At 42.2% G+C, this 24,611-nt stretch overlaps 1 protein-coding gene and 1 pseudogene across 2 annotated transcripts in view; one reads left to right on the top strand and one right to left on the bottom strand.

Annotated features, from left to right (window-relative positions):
- The window catches only part of PARD3B (par-3 family cell polarity regulator beta), a 1,011,329-nt gene that overhangs the window by 47,905 nt on the left and 938,813 nt on the right, over positions 1-24,611 (bottom strand). For both annotated transcript variants that reach the window (XM_019446282.2, XM_019446285.2), the window contains one exon: positions 8,122-8,201. In XM_019446282.2, coding sequence (XP_019301827.2) covers positions 8,122-8,201 — 80 coding nt within the window. The remainder of the gene's footprint in view (positions 1-8,121; positions 8,202-24,611) is intronic.
- Positions 13,603-13,739, top strand: LOC128772741 (small nucleolar RNA SNORA62/SNORA6 family; annotated as a pseudogene).

Genomic DNA, 24,611 nt, shown 5'->3' on the forward strand with positions numbered 1-24,611 from the left:
CTGTTGAAATAACAGGCACATCCCCCTCCTCTAAAAACAGTACCTACCTAACGAACAGTGATGGAATAGTTTAGAATTTTCTGGGGAAGATGAGGGAAAAGTAAAGATCTGTGGAATTTAACATATGTGGTCCCTCAAGATTCACTTAAAACTGTTTTGGGGACATCGGTACTGTAATGGGTCTTAACGTGTTTTAAATCGCGTGCCGTGTAACTAAACTCGTAATGGAGGCCTTCCACTGAATAACTAATATTAAATATTCTAACTGGCACCAAGGATATATTGGCTATGAGGAAATGATGAGAAGTTGGATTACCACGGACTATTATCTGAGGAACTAAGTGACATAAAAATGATACGGCGGCAGCATTAACCCCCTGATCTCAGCTGTTTGGCATCTTAAGGCAGTATTACCTGCTAGGGCTTTCTGCATTTTTCAGGAAGTTTGAGTTGACAAAGGGGATATCTTCATCTCCCGAAGAATTAAATCGCCCCAATTCATCATTTTGACCTCTGCCTTGCGTGAGGTGGTGTCAGCGGAAGCAAACAAGCGGCCGACTCTACACGGCCGGCCCGGGAAGCGGAGACTAGGTTTTCAGCACAGGAGCCCGAGGAGAGAGGACGAGAAGCTCACCCCGCTCTGGTGGGAGAACAGAGCTTCCCTGATGTTCACGAGGCATTACAGTCTACGGTAGGCGGATGCAGGAGATAGCATCTAGACAGAATCTTCAGCCCGTCTGAGCTTCCCTCCAAAGTCAGGGCAGCGATCACAGACAGAAGCACTGAAAGGTGGCTGTCCACGCACGGAAAGGCAGTTCAGATAAAGCTGTGCCACCAGGGAGGTAGGTGTCAGAGAGACTGGCCAGGATTAGCCGTATCTCGATGACGCGCAGCAGGCCCCTGTCTAGTGCCCTGCGGAGCAGAAGTAGCCGGAATGGGCTCAGACCCTGGCTGAACAAGCAACTGCGGCCAGGCCCGCCTGGAGCAGTGCAGACATTCTCACGAAGCCCCTTATCTGACACACTGGCTCTGTGGCAGAGAGAAGCAGTCAGTCAGGCAACCTGAGGACTTTGTCCACTTCCACGGGCCCAGACGCCTGAACCTACCCCCGCCAGACACGCACTCACACACATAGACACCTAGTGTGCTGATTGCTCAAGTTGTCAGTGCACTCACTCCATCACGATCTAGCTTAGCTTCAGCAAAGACCAGTACTGTGGCATTGGTGGAAATCTTTGCAGAACTCGAATGTCACTGCCATCTGCTTGGCAAGTGCTATAAAACAATGCAAGTTTGGCAAATGAAAATCAAGTAGCTGTGAGCAGAGCGGAAGCTAACTCAAAGAGAACCGGAGAGATCAGGGAGGGAGAGGGTCTTCAGGCAGCGAGGCAAATGACAATCAAGGGCACCGGGGATGCCTAGACAAAATGCTTTCGGGGAAAATACGATGGAGGTGGCACGGTGCATGTTGCAAGCTTCAAAGTTAGCGGTGTACTTGTGATTGAGTCTTCCTGGGTGGGCACAAGCATATGCAGACAAGAAAGCTGAGGCTGACAAAATGAACCAACTGAAATGTTACAGCGGAAGTATGTTCTTATGGCATGTTCTTCTGATCTGAACACAATCCCGCCCAATACCAAAACACTGGGAACACACTTAGAAAGCAAGTTTATTTTGGGTTCCTAGGAAGCAAGCATAAGCTGTTTGCTCCTTCTAAAGTTGCTCTTTCTACCCGAAATCAGTACTAGTATGTTGCTTCTCATTACACAGCCAAATTAAAGCTGCCTGAGATGATTAGAGACACATTTTCTTCCCCCTCAAGTAATTTATGTAATATGGGTTAGAGCAACATCAGGACCGGAAGCCAAATACAGCCTGAGCAGGCCTGTGTCCCACATCAATCTCGGGAAAGGGAGTCTCACTCTCTCCTCAGGAACGCTCATGCAGCTTTTCACCTGAAAATGTATTGTCACTTTTTTCCTTCCGGGTAGATATTATTCTTAATCTTAAAGAACCAAAGTACCAATTTGCAGATACTGCTTTTTCAACTCTCAGGAGTCTTCTAACAAAACAGGATTCCCTTTTTGGTAGACAAAGTATATTGCTTAATGTTCATCTAGCAATTACGCATTAAACTGTTCATATTTCAAGGGAAGGACCCCAGGGGATGGGAAGAGAATTGATTTTATGACAGCATTACAGAGATGTTTGAAAGGCATTACCTAACCTGTATATTAGTAATGTTCTGTGTCATATACAAAGATGAATAAGACATTGTCCCTGTCCTCAAAGGTACTTATAGTTTAGTGAGAAAGACAAGAAGGTGAGCAAATGATACAAGGGAGTGTGATAATCACAGTTTGATTCCTGGTTTTTGGTTTTTTTTTTTTTTTTTTTTTGTAAAATTTGTTTTAACTGTTTGGGCTTAGGCTGCATATATCATGACCCTCATCTTTAAACATGTCAGTATGCATATAATTCTACTGAACAAGGATATTCTTTTTTTTTTTTTTAATATTTTTAAAAAGTAATCTCTACACCCAACGTGGGGCTTGAACCTACAACCCCGAGATCAAGAGTTTCATGCCCCACCGACTGCACCAGCCAGGCACCCCCACAGATTTTGATTCTGACTCTGAACTGGATAACTTTAGTCCCAGGGGTTAAATGTACAAATTTGCAGCCAGACTGCTTGGGTTCCAATCCAACGCTGCCATTTCTAGCTGTTGGACTTGGGCAATTTTACTTGTGCTCTTGCCTATGAAATGGGGATGATAATAATAAGGGTTGCTCTTGAGTCACAGGGCTGCTGTGATCACTAAGTCAGTAGACAGAAAGCATTTAGAACAGGGCCTGGTTCATAGTAAATGCTCAATTAGAGTTGACCATTTAGAAGCCTGGACTTCTACAGATTTCAGGGAAAAGCGACATTCTCATGAAAATTAGTGTTATGTTGGCAAACAGTGTCCTGAAACAAACAGTCGAGAAAACTTGGAAGAAATTCTTTCTCATAATTTACCCATATAAAAAAAATCTATTTTCATCTGTAGGCCAATGTATTAAAAACCTGTTATAAACATGGTCCTATGTGAGGTCCTCATGGTGGGTATAAAACACGATTGGTATAAAACACTGTCCCTTTTTTTCCAGAAATTTATAATCCAATGGAGGTAGAAAGGGGCAGCAAAGCATCATAATCTAATGCAGGGTATTTTCAGTGGCACAAGAAAGGTGCCAAACAATGTCATGGGTGTTAAAAGTAAGAAGAGCTAAGGAAACATGACATCGAGGTCTTGAGTTTTGGCATGGGAACTTTGAAGTATCTTGGGGTAGGATGGAGGTGTCAGGCAGGCACTTGTAACTGGGGTCACATTAAGAGTGAGATAGGAAGGTTAGCCAGGTTTGTTTTGGAATTATCATCATAGAGGTTGGGGACCAAATCTGTAGGAATCAAGGCAGCCACTCAGAGAGAATCTACACGAGGAAAGGAGCCAGAGGCAGAATCCGCTGGAAGCATCAGCGTCAGTGTCAGAAGCCTGGGGTTAGAGCCCGCTGTGTCAGTGGGTGGTATGGAAATAGAGCCAATAGGTATGAGCCACCCTTCCTAATCTGGGAACAAGAAGAGGCGTTTGCTTTCTTTGATGGACTAGAGTCAAGTGCATGGGGCAGTCTGGCCACCTGCGCCTTATATGAAACTCCCCATCCACAAGAATTACTGTCTCCCAGCATGCCCGTTAGCACAACTTGTTACTCAGATCATATGGGTTTGCTACATCCTCTTGCTTTTGACCATCTAGACCACTGGTCCTTCCCCAGAGTTGGCTAATCCTTTAGTCTCAGTTATACCCCCAGCATATAGCCACACAGGTGTTGGCTCTCCCCTTGTCCACACTGTGGGCTCTCAGAGAACTGTGCAGCCGAGCCTATGCATTTACAGTAGTAGGTAGTGGTGGGTGGGGAAGCAACTGCCAAGGGACTTCAAGGTGCAGCCGAGAGAGGAGTGGCTGATGGCGCAGGACCCCCGAGAAACCAGTGAGAGTGAGCTCTGTGGTATGGGTTTGACTCACTAAAGAAACACATCTTCCCCAGAGATAAAATTAAAAAGAGCTAGCATTATGAAAAAAAAAAAAATCCTTACAATACGTCAGGCCGGCTTTTCACTAAAGGGTTTTGCTTATACTTAGTACTCACACCAGGACCACACAGAGGCCCTCACATCATCCCCATTTGCAGATTAAGAAACTGAGGCTGGAGCAGTTAGATCACTTGCCCAAAGTCACGCAGGTAGTAAGTGACAGAGCTGGGGCTCTAATTATGGCCCGAGTCCACGTTCATGCCATTGCTGTCACTCCTCAGGCAACGTGGTCAGTGAAGGCAGCGAATCTGAATTGTAGGGAGCAGAAGTGGAGGAACTCACGTTGAATGTGTCAAGGCCACAGAGGAGAGGAAGTGAGGTCATCTCTAGAGACTGGGCTTGGGGGGTTTAGTCATTTTCACAGAATTCAACGGGAGTAGAACAGGGTTGGAACGGCCACTGTGGGATAGTCAAGGGAGTCGACAGCACGACCGACAGGACTTCTGGACAGCAGCAGTGGCCCAGCTGGGGTTGCATAATGTGCATTTTGTAGTGGAACCAATGAAGGCATTTTTATGAGGGTTTCCAGCAACCTCTCACCGCCCCCATATAGAGGACCACAGAAGAGATGTTTTTGCTCACTCCTTAGGCCTCAACACTTGATTACGAGCCCGGAAGAGCAACGTCCTGTGCGGGTGCAGTGAACCATCTGTAGAGAAGGGATAATGGGATCCCACGGGGCCCGGGATGGGCCAGGTGGGAACAATGGAGGCTTGGGGTGAGTAGCGAGTTCACTGCTAGAGGGACTGACCACAAAGAGGCCTGTGAAAAGAGACTGGGGCTGGGAGGCTGAAGCGAAAAAGCAGCTGTTTGCAAAAATACACACACTGATGTTCACACATTACGGCAGCCTAAGGAATGGCCGCTTCCCTACTTGCTCAGGGTGAGTAGTAATCTGTGTCGGGCAAGAATGCTGATTTCACTGTGTCTACCAGCAGAGAAAACTGGGGGCTGGACAGGAGGGTAAAACATTGGCCCTGGTAACAGCCTGGTGTTTGCTAACGAGGCTGTAGAGGCTGTATTACAACTGCTCTGCTTTCCAAAACAGCACCCTCAGGAGACAAGAAATAAAGTCATTTTCCTTCAGAGGCAGAAGATTTAACATTGCTTAACAATAATACTTAACATCCTTAGCCCTTAGCCTTAGGCAACATCCTAACTACCAAGTGCTAGGAATTGTCTTTTTCCTGGGTGAGCGAGGGCTCTGGCTTTACTTGTCGAAGTGTCTTTTCTACTCTGGCAGCAGGTTGCGGGAGCCTCCTGTGAAGAGGACTGAATTCCATGACAGCATAAAAGGGTGCCCCTTGATCAGGGCTACTAACTAACTCCATGTGCTGGGGGTGGGGTGGGTGCTGAGGTGCATTTTCTCTCTGGGTGTCGATGGTTCCGAATTTGACATACAAATCGATATTACTGAGTCAACTTTAAAACTCCTGTCATGCTCTCCACAAACCACATGGGAACCACATCGGTCAGTAGCCTATTTAGTCCACTGGAAGGTCGGCCACCAACTTCCCATAGAGAGAATTATTCCTATTTTTAATTAAAAAGTTAACTCCATAAATATTGTAAAGCTCCCTGCCTCTGACAAAGAGGGGATCCGGTGCCTACAGAGATGTGCTGACTTCGCTCCTGGCAAAGGGGGAGAGCAGTGGAGCTGCTGTGATTCAGTCGAGTGAACAGTAAAATCTCCAGGGTGGGGAGGACTAGAAAACCAGGGTAAACGTCACTGGCACACAGAGCTGAGTCTGCATACCTTCTTGAAGCCAGCAGTGGGTCCCCTGCCTCTGCACTGTGCCTCTTCCTGGGTAAATATGGAGCCTCCCACGGACTGGAGCACAGTGGTGAGCATGCCTTGCATCTCCCCTTTAGATGTTGAGATGGAAACTCGAGGTGGGGCTCCTCTACTTAAAAACAAGCGCCAGGGACCTTTCCTGCATTTGTCTGAGCCCCATGCATTGTCCATCGTGGCCAACTTCTGGTTGCCAGGGAGCCACCAAGTTCTGTTTGCTCACGTGGCTAATCCTAATCACTCCTACCACCGTGTACGGGTGTGGGTGGACTACTGGCCAAAATTGTTTTTGGTCTAAGATGCTTCCCCTCCCGCTACAGTTATACTCTCGGGATTTTGTCAATTCCTGCATTGCGGTGATAGCTCCAGGGCCAGAAACCGCATAAATGCATTGCCTTTGTCAGAAAACTCCCTTTGCAGTGTTTGATCCTCAAATAGACTTGTTGAAAGTCAGCCATGATTGAGCATTTCAGGGCTTATTAGTAAAGATAAATAGGAGCTGGAAATTCAGAAGACTTTCTGCTAATAATTACTAAACTAAGCATCTGTTGTGCTGTCATAAAAAGGTGATTTGCGGTCTCCTGTCCTAGACAGTAGGGTCCCAAGGATGGACTGGCACTTTGTCTCCAGTCTCCATATTCTCGGGGCCTGATACAGCGTAGATGATTAATAGATAGATGGGGAGTGAATGAGTGAAATTTGTAGGATTTTCAATGTTATTTCTGTGCTTTTGATTTGTGCAAAAAAAAAAAAAAAAAAAATCCATTTCCGCAGTCTGGTGCAAGTTGGCCAGGAAGACATTAAACTGTTTCCAGTTTTATCTTTTTTTTCTTTCCTCTCATAAGAACATACTACTTTCCATCTGCCTTAACCACAATTTCCATACACTTCAACACTGAAAGCCAGAAATGTTATATTTAAAACAAATTTTGGAGACGACTTCCATTTTTTTAAAACGAAAACAAAATAGTAGGCCAGGGAAAAATAAGGAGAGGAAAGAAATCAAAGATGAGAAAAGACTAGGAGACAACCTATAAAAAATGAAAATTGGGAGATAAATAAAATACAGTTGTATAGAAGCTTTTAAAATATTGTATTTTAAGTATTCTGCCCAATCAGTGTTAAAAATTGGTTCTCCACTAGATTTGAGATTTTATTACTTTTGAAAATCAACATACTATTTATAAGAGCAGATGGTCACTTAGGCTATGCCTGTTGCAATATCCAGGGTGGTATTTTTGTAAATTCCCACACAGAGTTGTAGCCAATGTGAAACTCAACGCAGTAACTCCCTCTGGGATAACACTTCAACAATTCCACTTTGATGAAAAAGCTCTATTTAGGATCCTCCCCCTTCTTTTTAAAAGGAGATATTCCGTAACATTTCAGTTTTCTGGCTGGCATTAACCTTTCTTTGTTTGTTCCCCCGCCCAACCCCCCCGCCCCCTGAACTCACGAATTCTCACACTCTTGATTCACTCCCGTAGTAGCCGTCCTAGACATAATCTTGGAAAGTTTTCCTCTTTGTCATGTGCTACTGATAGCAGACCAAAATTATTCTTCATCTCACAGATAAGAGCACAAACCTTTGAGAATTGTATCTCATTTTCAGGGGTGTTCAGTTACAGCATAAGTGGATCACGTTAGGCCAGAATCACCAAGTGAACTTTTCCCACGCGATTATTTCCTTCCCCCACTGTGTCTGTACCTCTCAGCAATATTTGCTGACAGCAAATACCAGGTCAGATTCTAAATCAAGCAAAGAACATCTTCCCAGGTTCACATTTCTCTCCTGCTTTTTAACACCCACACGAAGCTCCAAGGTTAAGGTTGGCTCGCCCTTCCTAGTAGGTAACTGCTAGGACAGAGGATTTACTATTTTATTGTCCCTAAGCTTGGTGCAGGATGTTCAATACCATTTTTATAGCAATGGCTTAGGATTTCCATTCTGTATCCAATATTCTTGCTGACATGTTCAATTGCAATGATATACTATTTTCTTCCCTTAAAAAATAACCCACAAGTGTTTCAATTATTAGCACAGTTGTGAAGATGGCACGAAGGTTGTAGCAGACGGCGGTAAGGCACATTATAACATATTCCAGTTTCAAAGCCAGATTTCTATTTCATGTAGATTTCTCTAAAGGCTTTATCGGTAGGTGAGCTGGTGGTGGGAGACCCCTGAGTGATCTACCTGGGTAAGGAGGCGTACTGTCTCTCCATCCCCTCAAAGCGGATGTTGTGTGCATTCCCATCTGGACCCTTTCCAGACACCTGTGGAGAGAAAAGTAATTAGAGATGAAGATCCATTATACACCCTAGTTACTGACAATGCATCGCAAAATTATAATCAGCGCACAAATGCTGCTGCTGCCTGCCAAAAATCAACCATGGAAAAAGCAAGCAAGAGCTCAGTATTGCTATAGGAATTGATGATCAAGCCACAAACATGGCATTTAACAACAAAGTCGCTTCTTTCAAAAAGGGTCATTGTCAAGCCGACTCCTTCCTGTCACCAAGCCAGGGATATTCTGTAGGCTGTGGGCCATTTTTCCCCCCTTTTACGTAGGCGTTAGTGTTTAGAACAGTTTTAGACTTGCAGAAAAATTGAGAAGACAGTACAGAGTTCCCATTCACTCTGAACTCAGTTTCCCTATTACTAACATCTCACATTAGTATGATACAGATCTTAAAATTAATGAATCAATATTGATACATTATTGTTCACTAAAGCCCATAGTTGACTTGCAATTTTACTCAATGCCTTTCCTGGTCCGGGACGCTGTATTACATGTAGGTGTCAGGTCTCCTTAGACAGCTCTTGGCTGTGACAAGGACCATGTTTTTTGAAAGTATCTTCTTCAACCTTTCTTTACTAACAGGGGCTGATGACAAACAACTGTCTCCTCCACAGCTCCCATGAAGTCCTTCCCTCCCCCAGATCTCACTTAGTTCTCTCCCTTAGCAACTACCACAGAGAAGTCATTAACTCTTTTCTGTCTAGGGTTGGTCTTTATTATGTTTTTCCCCTTCCTATGTACTTTCTGTGTTCCCCTCTCGTCGGGTCTCCTCCTTCGACCTCTGAGGATCTGAAGAGCAGTGACTGGCCCCAGGATGTTCTCGACAAAGTATGTTGGTTCTGTGAACGTGAAGACTTCATACATAGTGCTTCTGCGTCTATCATACCAATTAAAACCAGGATGAAAACATACACGTATTTCAAAGTTCTTGTTGACTGATCAATCCATCACCTGTTCATGTCGATGTATGTGGTTTTGTGGATCACTTACGTGCTTGCTCTCGTGCTGGGCCAGCCCTCGCAGAGTGGGCCTGGAAAGGGTAAACAGAACACCTGGACCATTGTAATGGGGGAAGGGAGAGTTGGCTAGTAAACACAGAACGTAACAGTGTCAAGTCAGGAGGGGGGATTTTTCCAGGTGGTACTCAGCTTGCAAGTTCTTTTCTTCCCACCAAAAGTTCTAGCTCTCTATAAAACCTCCATCCCAGCTTGGGTGGTGGGTGTAGGGAGGGTTTGTTGTGGGGGAGGGGGGTTGCAAAGCAAATATACACACTCATTTAGAGTAAGAAAGGCTATGCCTGGTGTCAAAATTATTACAGGAGGCTCTTCAGAGTGTGTCCTGCAAAGCCTTTTCGTATTTCACCAATACATGGAACAGGAGTGGCTGGAGTTATTTGAGAGGCCAACAGCCCAGTGAATTTCCCGGGGAAGGATAAAGACTGCACCTACAAACGTAGAGACGACTCCAGAGAGACTGAGAGTTCTCCGCATTAGGATAAAAGCCCTGATGTAAACCACCGTCCTTTCCAGCAAACATCAGGAACAAGGATGGCATCAGACAAGCTGGGGTTAAATAAATGGTACAGAAAAAAAAAGGGAAGGATACAATTATTGTCCTCAGCCTCTTCTATCTGAGCTTTGTTTTTAACCTATTTTTCATGGAGGGAGAATTAGCATGAATACCAGAACTATGTTGAAGATTATTTAATTGTGATTGTTGGGAGCACATTATGCTTATGTATCCGTAGTATGGCTCTAGACATTTACAAGTAACCTTTCTTCTTATGGCCACAAAACTCCAAGTTAATACTTTCAGCACTATTATCCAGAACTGGCCTGGCCTAATGATGCAGTGCTCAGCATTCTGGTGTCTCTAGGGGGCAGCACCCAAGTGCCTATCCTGATGAGCTACCAGTATATGAGATCATATAAAGCACAGGATGATCCTTATCTTAAGGAAGTTTCAGTCTTTTGGGGGAAAAGCAAACATCAGAAATGAAATAATTAAATAATGATGTAGGACAATGTATGATCCTGTGTCATTCAGGATGTTACTAACAGCACAGGTGACACCTGAAGGTGTTGGGAAAAAGCTTCACAGAAGTAGCAGAATGTAAGGCAAAGAAGGGTGGCATGATTCTCTATCAAAAATGATTCTGTTCGAACATAAAAAAAAAGGGGGGGCACCTGGGTGGCTCAGTCGGTTGAGCGTCCGACTTTGGCTCAGGTCATGATCTCGCGGTTTGTGGGTTCGAGCCCTGCGTCGGGCTCTGTGCTAATGGCTCAGAGCCTGGAGCCTGCTTCGGATTCTGTGTCCCCCTCTCTCTCTGCCCCACCCCTGCTTGTGCTCTGTCTCTCTTTCAAAAATGAATAAACATAAAATTTAAAAATGATTCTGTTTGTCACAAACAGAAAATGTACATATTTAATTATTATATTTATATAGTGTATATATTGCGTTTCGCTATTAACACGACAACCTCTTTAATGCAAGCATTGAATTAGTGACTACGGAGCAGCTACTGTATCCTGATGCCATGCTAGGCACTATATTCAAAGGAGTGAACAAGGGCTGGATTTCTTCATTGCTCTGAATATCGAGGAGACAGGCCTGCAAACAATTACGGTATGATGATATCACTGCTACAGTGTCAGTAGGAGAGAGGAGGCAGTAGGAGTCGGAAGAAACAGACACAAAAGTCCACCTGAGAGAGTTGAACACAGCTTCATTTGGGTGTTGAAGTTTCCTCTAAAATTTGAAGGCGAATGAGAAGTTTTTGTGGGGGAGAAGGCGTAAGAGTAGCAGGAGAAGGCATTCTAGGTAGAGGGAACAGAAAGGAAACAACATGGAGTCATTTACAAAAGAAAAGCGCTCTGTTTTCAGGGAATGTCAAGATTTTGGTAAAGGAAGAAACAGAACCTGTGAAGGAAGAGGATAACCACACCACTACCACCGGAACTACTATTATGGCTATAACCATTATTGCCGATATCGTAACTTTTTTCTTAGGCAGCTTTATTTTTTTGAGACCACTTTTAGGTTCACAGCGAAATTGAGAGAAAAAGTACAGAGGCCCTATCCCACTGTCTCCACACATGCACAGCCTTCCCCAGTATCAACATCCCCCCATGTGGTACGTTTGTTGTAAGTGATGAAACTACATTGACACATCATTACCCAAAGCCCAGAGTTTACGTTAGGTTTCACTTTGGGGGTTGTACATTCTATGAGTTTGAACAAATGTATGGCATGTATCCATCATTCTAGTATCATACAGAATATTTTCACTACCCTAAAAAATTCTCTATTCTCTGCCTGTTCATCCCTCCCTCTCCCCAAACCCATGGCAACCACTGGTCTTTTTATGGTTTCCACAGTTTTGCCTTTTCCCGAACATCATAGAGTTGGAATCTTACAGTATGTAGCCTTTTTATATTGTCTTCTTTCACCTAGTAATATGTATTTAAGTTCCATCCATGTCTTCTCAGGGTTTGATATCTCATCTCTTTTTAGGGCTAAATAGTATTCTATTGTCTGGATGTACCGCAGTTTATTTATCCATTCATCTCCTTGGAAGGACATCTTGGTGCTTTCCAAGTTTTGGCAATAATAAATAAAGCTACTGTAAACATTGTGTGCAGATTTTTGCGTGAAGATAAGTCTTCAGTGCCCTTATGTAAATACCAAATACTGTGGCTGTTGGGTTGTATAGTCAGAGTACGTTCCGTTTGGTAAGAATCCGCTAAACCATCTTCCAAAGTGGCAGTGCCATTTTGTATTCCCACTAGTGATGAAGGAGAGTTCGTGTTGCTCCACACCCTCACCAGCATTTGGGGTGGTCCGTGTCCCAGATTTTGGCCCTTCTAATGTGTGTGCAGTGGTATCTTATTGTTGTTTTAATTTATAGTTCTCTGATGACATATGATGTGGAGCATCTTTTCATATGCTTATTTGCCATCTGTATGTCTTCTCTGATGAGGTGTCTGCTAAGGTCTTTGGTTCATATTGAATTGGTTTGTTTCTTTTCTTATTGTGGGGTTTCAAGAGTTCTTTGTATTTTTGGGTAATGGTCCTTCATGACATGTGTCTTTGGCAAACATTTTCTTCCAGTCTGTGGCTTATCTCTTCATTCTCTTGACAATGTTTATTGCAGAGCAGAAATTTATAGTTTTACTCAAATTTTAAATTTGCGTCAGTGATTCATGTTGAGTTAATTTTTGTAAAGGGTGCACGGTCTGTGTCTAGATTCATTTTTTTGCTTGTTGGATGTCTGGTTGTTCCAGCACCACTGGTTGAAAAGAGTATCTTTGCTCCATTGTGTTTATCTTTACACCTTTGTCAAAGACCCAAATAAGTATTTATTTGGGTCTATTTCTGGGCTCTGTATTCTGTTTCATTGATCTATTTGTCTATTCTTTCACCAATACCACACTGTCTTAATTACTATAGCTCTATAGTAAGTCTTGAAGTTGGGTAGTGTCAGTCCTCCAACTTTGTACTCCTTCAAAATTATGTTGACTATTCTAGGTCTTCTAAACTTTAGAATCAGTTTGTGGAGATTCTTTAGAATCTAAAAAGCAACTTGTTAGGATTTTGGTAGGGAGTGCATTGAATCTATAGATCAAGTTGGGAAGAACCGACATCTTGACAGTATTAAGTTTTCCTATCCATGAATATGAACTATCTCTCCATTTATTTGTTTTTTCTTTGATCATTACCACAATTTAACACTTATTTGGTACTTACTGTTGGTCAAATAAAATGCTAAATGTTTTATTTTTATCAATCCATTCAATCTTCCTAAACCCCAATGGTTGCCCTGTTTTTCAAATGAGAAAACTAAGTATTTGCCCAAGGTCATATAGCTAGTACATGGAAAATCAGAGACAAAGATCATGTCTTTCTGAGCCCAGAGTCCAAGCTCTAGAGATATAGACATGGACCCGATCTTGGAGGAGCTAATATGCCAAGGAACTTGGTTTTACCCGTAGGTGATGGTGAAGCCATTGGCAATGGCTACTTGGTAAGTGATGGGACATATTTACAGGGTAGAAAGATTATTCTTGGCATAGTGTGGAGGTGCCAGTGATAGTTTGAGCCAGAGATGATAAAGGCCTAAACTAGGGGATATTCTGGGGTGCCTGGGTGGCTCAGTTGGTTAAATGTCTGACTTCGGCTCAGGTCATGATCTCGCTGTTTGTGGGTTTGAGTCCCATGTTGGGCTCTGTGCTAACAGCTCAGAGCCTGGAGTCTGCTTCAGATTCTGTGTCTCCCTCTCTCTCTGCCCCTCCCCTGCTCGTGCTCTGTCTTCGTCTCTCAAGAATAAATAAACGTTAAAAAAAATTTAAACTAGGGGATGTTCAAAAGGATAAAGGCCTACACTTTGTTAAAGCTTGGAGTTGATGAACTCACAAGTGTAGGTAGTGTGCTACGTTGGGGGCAAGTCTTTTACCAACCCCACAAGGGCCTCTGGCCCAATGAGTGGAGTTTGATAGTAATTCTTGGTATAACTCACATGTGTCAGAACTTTAAGGAAAAATGAAAAAATATTTTAAATGGCCTGTATTTTCTTCTACTTTTCTCCTTCTTAACTGCTTGGGGCTTTCTGTTTTCAGAGCAACCAGGTGAATTCTGCTAAAAGGGAGCTCCCTCAGTCGGTATGATGGAGTGGATACTGGCCCAGGGAAGTTCCGCACATGCATGGCACCATTTCCCACGAGGATCCATTGGAGGTCATGCCTGGATGTCTTCTTCTACAGAGATCCTGAAGAGATTGAGAAGGAAGAGCAGGCTGCTGTTGAAAAGGCTGTGACCAAGCTGGAATTCTGGGGTGAATGGACTGCTCCAGATCTTGAGTTCATTGCTACACAACCTGAAGTTGCAGACTGGTCTGAAGGCACACAGGTGTTCTCTGTGCCTATTCAACAGTTCCCTACTGAAGACTGGACTGCTCAGTCCCCCACTGAAGACTGGTCTACAGCTCCCACTATTCAGATCACTTAAATGAGTAGGGACAACTACGAAGTGGTCTTAAGCTGCTCTTCCACAAAGGCAAACAAAATGAAAGTAAGGTTGACAGAAAATAAAGTTCCTAAAAAGAAAAAAAGGATAAAGGCAAGGGAGTGATATAAGAATATTAGGGGGACAGGTTCCATAAGAGTGACTGAAGATTAACAGGAAGGGTGTGCCCGGAATAATGCACAATTTTCTGAGCTTAGCAACTACTTGGGTTTGGTAACCATCACCAAGATGAGAATAAGGGATGGACAGGTTTAGGGGCAAAGGTAGGGGTAGGAGTATATTAGATATATTAAGCTTGAGTTGGGACATCTGATGATGATGTCTGATAGATAATTGAGTGTAAAAGTCTGCAGTGTTGAAGCCTGGACTAGGGATGTAGCACTGGGAAACATTCAGCCTATGGATGGGTACCTGAAACCTTGGAAAAGAATTAGGATGCCCACGGGTAATACGTAGACACAGAACAGAAGAAAAGACATGCAATGAGAACAGAGAAGAATACCCATAATAATCTTAGGAACACTACCATTTAAGGGGCAGGCAAACATGAGTTGAACCCAGGAGGAAATCTGAGGAGGTCTAAAACAGCAGTTGGTCAGGAAAAGAACTGGGAGAGAGTGTTATCATAGAAATCAAAAGAGAAGAATCTCACAAACAAGGGCGTGGTCCACAGTGTCCAAAGCAGTTGAGAACTTCAGCAAGGCAAGGTCTGTGGTCAGTATGGTGTGTTCATGTGCTTTACTCAAACCCCCTTCCTTGCAGAGTGTTACCCTGAATGACAGAGCTCAGAACTGCCTTTCCCAGAATGCCCTTGTAGTCAGTGTACCGGTATGATTTAAGCTGGGTCATGGAGGCAGTGGCCACACTTTCACCGTTTACTCTGACAAGAAGGAAGCTGTGCTAGGTTTTCCTTGGCAGTCTCAGCAAATGTGCCATCGCGAGTTCCGAGGGTGGAGTGCAGCTTTTATAACCAGCTTTGGAGATGGCAGCACTAGAGGTGGCTTTCTGATTGTGGCACTTTCCTAATTATGGTGGTTCCTGATACAGGCATTGTTATGTGGCTCTGGAGCCCAAAGCTTTCTTACAGAAGTGGCAACAGCTCCCTTGGTAGCCTGGTTCTGTAGCATGCTGTGAGAACTCATTCCTGAAAGGTTGGCCAAGATGCCGTATCTTTAACCATCCTTAAGAGTCTGCAAGCCCATTAGTAGGCTATCATAAATTTGTTCCTGCTTCAACTGGCTAGAGTGGATTTTGTTCTCTGTACCTGAACAGTGACTAACATAAGTTCCACAGAAGTGTATGTGGGAATTGGCGAGGAGATGGTGATGGGTACTTTGTTCAGAGTGATTTCGGTGGATCGATGGGGAGAGAAAGCAGGGCTCCATGGTGTTGAAAATCTTTATTGCTTTCCCCCCAAAAGCAAAAACAAAAACAAACATTGGTTGTACTGTCTTATGCTATCATGCTGAGGAAATAAGACTAATACTTTCAAGTAAATCAACATTTGTTAGTGTCTCCTAAGTGGAGTCATGTGCTACGTACTCTAAAACCTAGAGATGAGAAAAAGACCTCTCCCTGAGGGACACAGTGTTAGTTAATGGAAATGATGGGAATAAATTTGTGTTCCATTATTTAAAAAGCGGACTGAGCTGATTTTTCTCCCTAAATCATCCAAAGATGACCTCTGTTAGCATTTACAAACATATACATATTTTAATGGCATATGGTTCCCCCCCCCAACTATTTATTATTGACATTTTCCTAGATATTTCACAAGCATAAATTTTAATAGGTATACAACATCCTACTTACAGGTAAATCATAATTTATCTAATCTCCTCCTGTAACTTGATCAACTTTTATGTCCTAATCAGAAATGATGGCAATCCAGATTATTGTGTTGGGTACAAAGACTCTTGCAAAGAGCTGTGAATTGAGGGTAGGAAACTGCAGATCAAGGATTGCCAAAGAGAAACTCATTATAAATTGTAGCTGGGTCCTTAGGAAGTCAGGCCATTTTAGGAAGTAGTGAGGGGAAAGAGAATAGGCACAGGCATTTGTGCTCAGTAAAACTCAGAAATGTTCCTGCTTCCAGCCTTATTAGGTAATTTCCCTCATCATAAAAAAATAAGGTCAGCGGCTTTGATCCAATTAGTTTTTTTTTCTTTTTTAGAAGCCCTTTATCTCACTTGGTATCATGCAGCCTTTTTTTTTTTTTTTTTTTTTTTTTAAATGTAATGACCTAAATATACTTCTGATAGAAATACTTTTGACTTAAGCCATCAGAGAAACCTAGTCTTTTCCAAAACAATGTAATGTGAGAACTTAGGCTTGGATTTGGGGCATATTTATCTTTCTCTGCTAATAAAGCTCAGGAAGAGAAACTTCAGAGAGCTTATTCAAAAACAACTTGAAAGGCTCACACTCGGTGTGCCTTATAGTGGTGATCCTCTTTGGCTGGATTATGACAGCCTATGACAGCCTATCAGGAGGGTCTGGTGTATGAGGAACGTTGAATTAAGATGCTTTTAGTCCATGGGAGTTCTCCCAATTTCATTCACTCAATGCCTGCTGCTGGCTGGGATGTTAAGAGCCTTGTTAAAATAAAGCTATTAGTCTTTTCTCTACAAAAGCAAGGAGCTTGCTGGTTACATTCAGGGTTCCTTAAATTAGTATGTATTTCTAGCCAGGCGTTGCTGGAGTCAGCAGTTTCATAAAGCAATATACTAAAGAGGCCATTTAACCCCCTATTTCTCCCATTTGCAGATTAATGGCAGAGGGGAAGACTTAATGCCCTTTCAAACATTTTTTAACAATTCATTACAAATAAAAGAATAAATCACACACGATTTTCTGCAAATGTCTGATGGTAAAAAGCGGAAACAATTCAAAATTAACATGTTTTCCAGTTCCCACAGGTTGGGACACATTTTGGCCAGTGTTGTAATTTATGTCCCTTAAGTCAATTTTCCTGGGGAAGTTTAAAAGCTGCTGTGATAGAAAGGCTGTGCCAAGTTGCAATACAGCTTACTCACCTATGCATAACATCCTCATTTACCAATATGTCTTACTCAGATTCATTACACAAAAATGTGTCTCATGCTGCCAGACCCATCATAAGATTAAGATGCAAAGTATAAAAATTTAGATGCCATTTTAGGGAATACGCCTTTCATTTCAAGTTGGTAATGTGACAGATATTTTTGAGCAGTTTCCAGAAGCTTTTTTTTAATTACATTCCTCTTACTTAGCTATAGGTCTGGCTGGAAGATTTTTGAAGGAATCAACATGATGAAAATATCTAAAAAGTTATGAACTTGTCTTTGAGCATCTTCTAATACAAAGACACTCTGCTAAAACGCTACATGTTTGGAGAGAAACTCACCATACTTGATTTAAGCAAAAAGAAACTAATCAAAATAGGTTGTAAATGATTTCTCTTTGGCAATGTGAAGTATATTATGTTGGCGATATGTATTTAGAAATATGCTATCTGCAGAAGCAGAAGTACGCACACTCTTTCAAACCATTATTTCTGAAGTGTTTATTTTCTCTAATTTAATTTCAGTAATTTTGTCAAATAGCTGGGTATTCAGTTTATAGACTAGTTTAGAACATCTGCTAGTTTAGAAAATACAGCAAATAAAAATATTTTAAAAATAACTCTTGGGTAAGCCTTTTAACCATTTTGTTTCTATATTTTCCTCCCATGTAGAACACTGGAGTTAAAATAAATCCTTATAATCTCTTCTAACTTATGCACATTTATACAAGTTATCTTGCATATAGTTTCCACATTGTGTTAACCACGTACAACTCATTAATATGGTAACTATATGTCGGTACATAATTATTTTAAAGCTGAATGACAAAGATAGCGAAGTCATCTGCAACATTGTAAAAGTATAACGCATTTATTGGAATCGCAGCATTAAGTCTTACGCTAGCATGACCCAAGGACTAGCCATCTGTACACGGGGCCATGGCATCTGATAACCTGAATTATCTCTCTTCTGATTGTCTTCAGAGAAAATAAAATCAGACATCTCCTGCCCAGCTCTGTTTGTGTCTGGGCCTAAGATACAGTTACCATAGAAACTATGATTATGGATACAATTTCACAAATTTGGCTTCATCCATCAGATGCACTTTGTATGTGTCTGTGTGTGCATGTGTGTGCACATGTGCATATGTGTCTTGCCAGTGAGCGTGAAGAGCAAACTCTGGCTCTACATCTTTAATTAAAGAGCCAGATACCATCTCATTTCCTTTCCCCATCTGTCTACCTACAAATGGAGATATTGCAACACTGGCTGAAATCTAAACTTTCACTTGAGAGAAGACAGTTTCTGATGAAAGGGATGAAAAGGTATCGGGAAAAGCATTCCCTAATAAAGCCGTTTACCTGTCCTGTATTTTCCGGGAACGGAGGAAGCCGGAATTTAGTGGAGTCTCAGTTAGTTACATTAATCACCAGATGCCGGTGTCCAGTATTTATCGAATTTGGTTTTGAATTGCTTCTTGGATGTAATATGTGAGTTAATGATGCCTCTGCAGTTTTATTTTTATTATACTCTGTGACAGTCAGTGTTCTTTACTCATTCTAAAAGAAAACAGTTGACCCTCAAAATATGCCAAACCTTAAAATGATGTAAGTTTGTTCACATTATTTCTTATGAGTTCATACTATCTCTTTCAACTAATAAGCCTTATAAAGGATATTCATTGACTACAGCTCCCTAGTATACTTAAAATACACTTGCATTTATACAGACTAAACAGCATAAACATATGTAAAATTTCAAGCTTTTCGGTGGCCAGCTTCCAGTCACTCCCATTACTAGAAATAAATGAGTAGAAAGAAATGACTTTCTGCAATACTGTGCAATCGGTATCATGAGCTATAATCAGTGCTATCATTTCCATCTCTGCCTCACTTACACACGAGGAAAGTAGAGTTCGGAGAACATTAAAGCAACATGCCAAAGGTTCATACCTTTGGCAAGGCCAACATCTGAACTCAGTCTCACTCCCAATGTCACCTCATATGTTGACAGTGATCATTCTAGTTACTGCTGCTCTATTTCCTAAACAAAGAACGGAGATATAAGACTTGAAATTCACATGAGCTTATGGTGGCAGTGGGATGGGGTATGTGAAATGATGACCATCTTCAGGCATTTTGCATGGGCTCATGGTCATCGCGATCTCACTGAATTCCAATTACCTGGCGATAGTTATTTCATATAGCTGGAGGCATTGATGGGTGCCTGTGTGTTAACGTTTGGTACACCAAAAGTCATTTTTGGTAAAATACTGTTTTAGAAACAATAATAGTCTACATAACGTACAGTTTTTTTTTCCCAATATTCATGCATGGTGTCAGTCTACTAATTTGGTTTACACAAGGTGAACTTCATCGGAGTTAGGACAATATCTGTTCTCTGAGCCATTACATTCTCAAGGCCTGGCTTATCACCTTGTTCATTAATATTTACCGAGTCAATAAAGCAGAAGTGTCACACATCTACTCAGTGGCACTTAACAGAAAGAATCAGCTAACACAATGGCTAGCTATCTCTTTGAACGTGACCTGGTAAGCAGCACAACACAGATCCCCAAAATCTTTCAAAGGAAGTTTTATGACATCTGTCCTATGGTTAAGTCTTATTAAGACTGCCATTCTCAAGCTCTTTTGTTTACATAGTTCTGAGTTTTCCCTTTCCCTTAAAAATAATTTTTAAAACTCACATCCTAACAATTTAGATTTAAACTTGGATCTGGTGTATAAATCAAAACCATTAGGAACCTTAATTATATAATTGTTTAGAGTGGGGGAAGATTCCTATAAGCTGAAAATAATAGTAGAGTAGAAGAACCTTACATGGCAACATAGATTACTGGGTCCCCTGGGCATAGCTACCGTTGACCTGAATAGCTTCTTCAATGTGGAACCACCTACTGGAATTACAAAGTAACCAGACCCATGCCACTGTCAATGCTGAAATCACACACCCAACAGCTTTAAATTTATATTAACCAAGTTATTTTGCAACGGACTATTGTATCGGCCGCCCGAGTTCAAGTTCTAGGAAGATGAATGACGACAAGAGGAGGAGAAAAAAAGAATTAAATGAATGACATTCTGAAAATTGATGTTCTTGTGTCAAAACTTGGTTTGAAAAACCAAAGCAACCCCCCACGCCCATTTAATGATTTTCTATTAACTAGCAGATAAACGTTTCAGTAACCTGTAGCAACCTAACTTTCTGGCTTTACTTCATCCCTCCCCGGATGTTCAATGACTTGAGCCCCGTGGGTATTTTATGGATGCTGAACATACGCTTTTGGGCCTGTGCCCAAATGCTCACTCCTGGAAGTTTTGGTAACTCTTCCTGTGGTTAGGTCAGTGCCCTGCACATGTCAAGTGCTCAATAAATGCTTATTATGTGAATGCATAAAGCAAAGCAACAGATGTTGCTCTGAATGGTCGTATTTACTGCTGCGAAGGGACAAGAAAAGGTGAAAGTAGGAGTGGATAAGAAAAACATTCTGTAGAAGGTGGTGAGAACATCAAAATGGTGGAAAACAGAGAAGAAGGGAGCCTTGAAAAAGGGGTGTAGAGAAAGAGAAATGAAAACCCTGAGAAACAGAGAAATGTTGCACAAGAGAAAGGGAACTATGGAGTGAAAATAAGCTACATTATTGTAATCTCTTCTAATTCATAGCATACAGGTAATTCCTGTCCTAAGTATCTCTCCATTAATCAAACTATTGGATCATTCAGAACACTCCATTCCTTTCCAGGCTGGTAATACAACTTTGCTCCTCTGATTAGATGTATATATATATAGCATATTGCTTTCAAAGTCTTTAAAATATGATTTTTTTAAAGTCAACATTGAGAGTTGGATTTGATATAATCATTTAATTGGGCATCAATTCATCTACATAGCGCTCATTACTGAATTCTTCAATTTCACCAACAACATTTACTTCCAAATTATCTTTTATCTAGAAGCTGGAAGTCCAAGTCCTGTGAAAACTTTGCCAAATAAAAAGCTTTTAGGTTTCTAATGCTGGCTGGACACAAACCCGTGGAAGAGTGCTGAAGAATAATGTGTGCTTGCCAACTGCCAAATATGATTGCTTTTCGCATAATTAATGTCATTCTTGCTGTTCGAGTACCATTCCCATCCTCTAATAATTTCCATTAATAGAGGAAGTTTCTGCAATAATTTTTGCATCCTGAACAACCACCGTGGCTTCTGTAGACCTTTTAATCAAAATAATGGCAATGAGTGAAAAGGGGATGGTTAGAGATATTACTATAACCCTGGGCTGCATTTGCTTCGTCATTGTTTTCAATCTCCAAAAACTGTCCAAATAGCTCATCGTGTTATTATGTCAATTAGACCTTGGTGCTTGGATTTCAATAGCACTGAACTATATGAATTTATACCGTGAAGAGAAAAGTGTATAAAGTGAGTATATTGGGCAATCCATCTACCAAAAAAAAAAAAAAAATGTTAAAAGAGAGTATTTTTTACAAAGCCACAACCAAAGATGAGCAGACGCAAATATCAGCTCGAGTCCTGTAAAATATGATAATTGTATAATACTTTTAGCTGAAGCTTCCAGTAAAGGAAGTGGTAGACCAGCTGCAAATCATACCCCTAAACCCGCCAATTCACACTGTTTTTTATTATGATGTTGCAAAATCAAGAACTCTGCTCAGGCTATAAAATGACGCAAATATAGGGGCACCTGGATGGCTCAGTCGGTTAAGCGTCGGACTTCGGCTCAGGTCATGATGTCGCAGTTCATGGGTTCGAGCCCTGCGTGGGGCTCTGTGTTGACAGCTCAAAGCCTGGAACCTGCTTCATATTCTGTCTCCCTCTCTCTTTGTCCCTCCTCTGCTCATGCTCTGTCGCGCGCTCTCTCTCCCTCTCAAGAATGAACATTTTAAAAAAATTAAAAAAAATAAAATTACGCAAATATACAAAGAGCAACAACAACAATCAGCTCATTTCTTCTGTGAGCCAAGAAAGGGGCGTGACGAAACGGTACAGCGGCCGTCCCATTCCAGGGAGGGGCAGCGGGCACTGGTTAGCTCGGCTTCTAGAAACCCTCTCCCGGAATTACCCTCTAAGCTGAATACTGGTATTTCAATGAGGGAAGTTTGGATACGAGGAGACCGGTGCCGAGAGTCTCCCCTCTGTTCATGAGCAGCTTTGCAAATAGGGAGTCTACATCAAAGCCTCCCTCTTCTCTGCCTGAGAAGCTTTGAAAACACTTCACCTGAGTCACATCTAACCTCCCTTCGGCCTTCTCTGTGAAGTCCACCCAGCGGAGATCTCATGACGCCACTCGAGCAGGAAGCACTTGCTCTGTGCAGTGGCCTGGGGGAGACGGTGCGTTCATTTTTGGAGACTGTGTTCAGTGATCTCGATCAAAGCTTGCGAGCCGGGTACCTACGTTACTGAGGAGATAGTACAGAAACAGTGCTTGTGCACGGGTTTTAATAGCCGTTGTTAAAATCCCAAACAGCTGGTCATCAATTGTAACAGCTGTGCTTCCACTTGGTGAAAAATCTGGTGGGGACGTAGGGGAGGACAGGGCCGGGAGCAAGGGCTGGCTTGGGGGCCTGGACGCATGGGCACGCATCCATGCGCCTGGCAGGGTGTGCACACGCTTACTCTGGAGGCTGACCCCTAAGGGGTCAATACCAATTTTCAGACTATCTGTCCTGTCTCTAAAAGGTGCTGTCTAGATCTTGCATACACGTAGGAGGAACTATATGTCATCACATACTATATTCATAAAGGATTTTGCAATGACCCACGTCTGTTCTCATACATCTGACTCATCCGTGCCACTACCCTGACCAGGAAAAGGGCAGGTGTTGTACATTCCTTGTTAAGACAGCGCGCCCGGTCCCAGGTCCCTCCGTTCTAACTGGAAACTGACTTGTGGGAGGAGTTTCTAGTTGGATACTGAGAGGCGTGGTCTCTGGCCTGCGCACAGGGCGAGCACCTACTCCAAACCAGACTGGCTGTGCTTGAATCTCATCACCTACCCACCGCGTAACCTTGCGCCACCTCATTAGCCTCATTTATCATGACTGATGTGGTTAATAATAGTACCTACTAATGATTGTTGTGAGGATTAAATGGCACGATGCATGCAAATTACCCAGTAGGTATCATACATCCACAGTGTCCTTATATGTTCAATAAATCTTAGTTGTTGCTAATGTTGCTGGAGTTACATCTGAATCGGATCTTTCTTTTGGTAAGGAAAACACCTGGAGAGAATTTTTTCCCTGACCTTTAGCTTTTATTTCTGTGAACCTCTGACTAGCCCTGGCTAAGCCCATGGAAGCTTCTTCAGTGATACTATTCCAAAAACAGTCCTGGGAGAGAGAGTGATGAAAGGAAAAAAGAAGGGGGTTGGGGAGGGAGAGAGACGAAGAGAAAGAGAGAGAGAGTGAGAGAAGAGAGAAAGAAAAAGAGAGGGAGAGAGAAAGAGAATTCTTTCTCTTGTAAGACTCTATTTTCTGAGCTTTTTATACACAGGATGAGTGGATGGAATGATGTGACATATTTATCAGATGATAGATGTATGCATATGTCTCTGTGTGTATGTATGCGTATATATGTGTGATGTATGTATATAAATATGGATTTATGCAGACACATACACATACGTACACAGTCTTCTTAATGCTGTTCATAGAAACTACTCAATGACTAGAATCAAGTTTATTACCGAACATGTCACCCAAATCCACAGTCTACTGTCGTCATCATCATTGTCATTCTTCTTCTCCTCACCTTTGCAGCCCCATTTTCTTTCACCCTGCGTACCCTGTAGGCACCTTCCCAACCACTGGTCCTTCCCTGACCCCCATGGACTTGCACACTTTCTTATCCTGGCTCAGCCCTTCCTTTGCCCTTCCCGTCACCACCCTGGGAAACTCTCCAGACAGAGCTATTCACTTCCTATTTTCTGAGAGCCTAAAGTATAGCCTTTAAATAATTAGAGTGTTATCTTATAATGATCTTGTATAATAATATGTATTAACACTTGCTGTCCAGCACATATCTCATGCTCAATAAATGCTGAATGATTAAAAGAGCGAATCATTTAAATGAAAAAAAATCATCTTGAAGGTGAGATGGAACATAGTCGAACAGAGAGACACATAATCCTGAAGTACCTAAAGAAAACAAACTTGAATTAACCTAGCTGGCCTACCTCAAGAGGCTATTCACAACTCAATATAGCGCTCCGATTCATGGAGAACATTAATTCTACAGCATGGAGGGCGGACAAGACAAAATCTTCATTGCGATTCAGC

The sequence above is a fragment of the Panthera pardus genome, unplaced genomic scaffold (genome assembly GCF_024362965.1).
Source record: "Panthera pardus isolate Hobbes unplaced genomic scaffold, ASM2436296v1 HiC_scaffold_10, whole genome shotgun sequence".
Taxonomy (NCBI): Eukaryota; Metazoa; Chordata; class Mammalia; order Carnivora; family Felidae; genus Panthera; species Panthera pardus.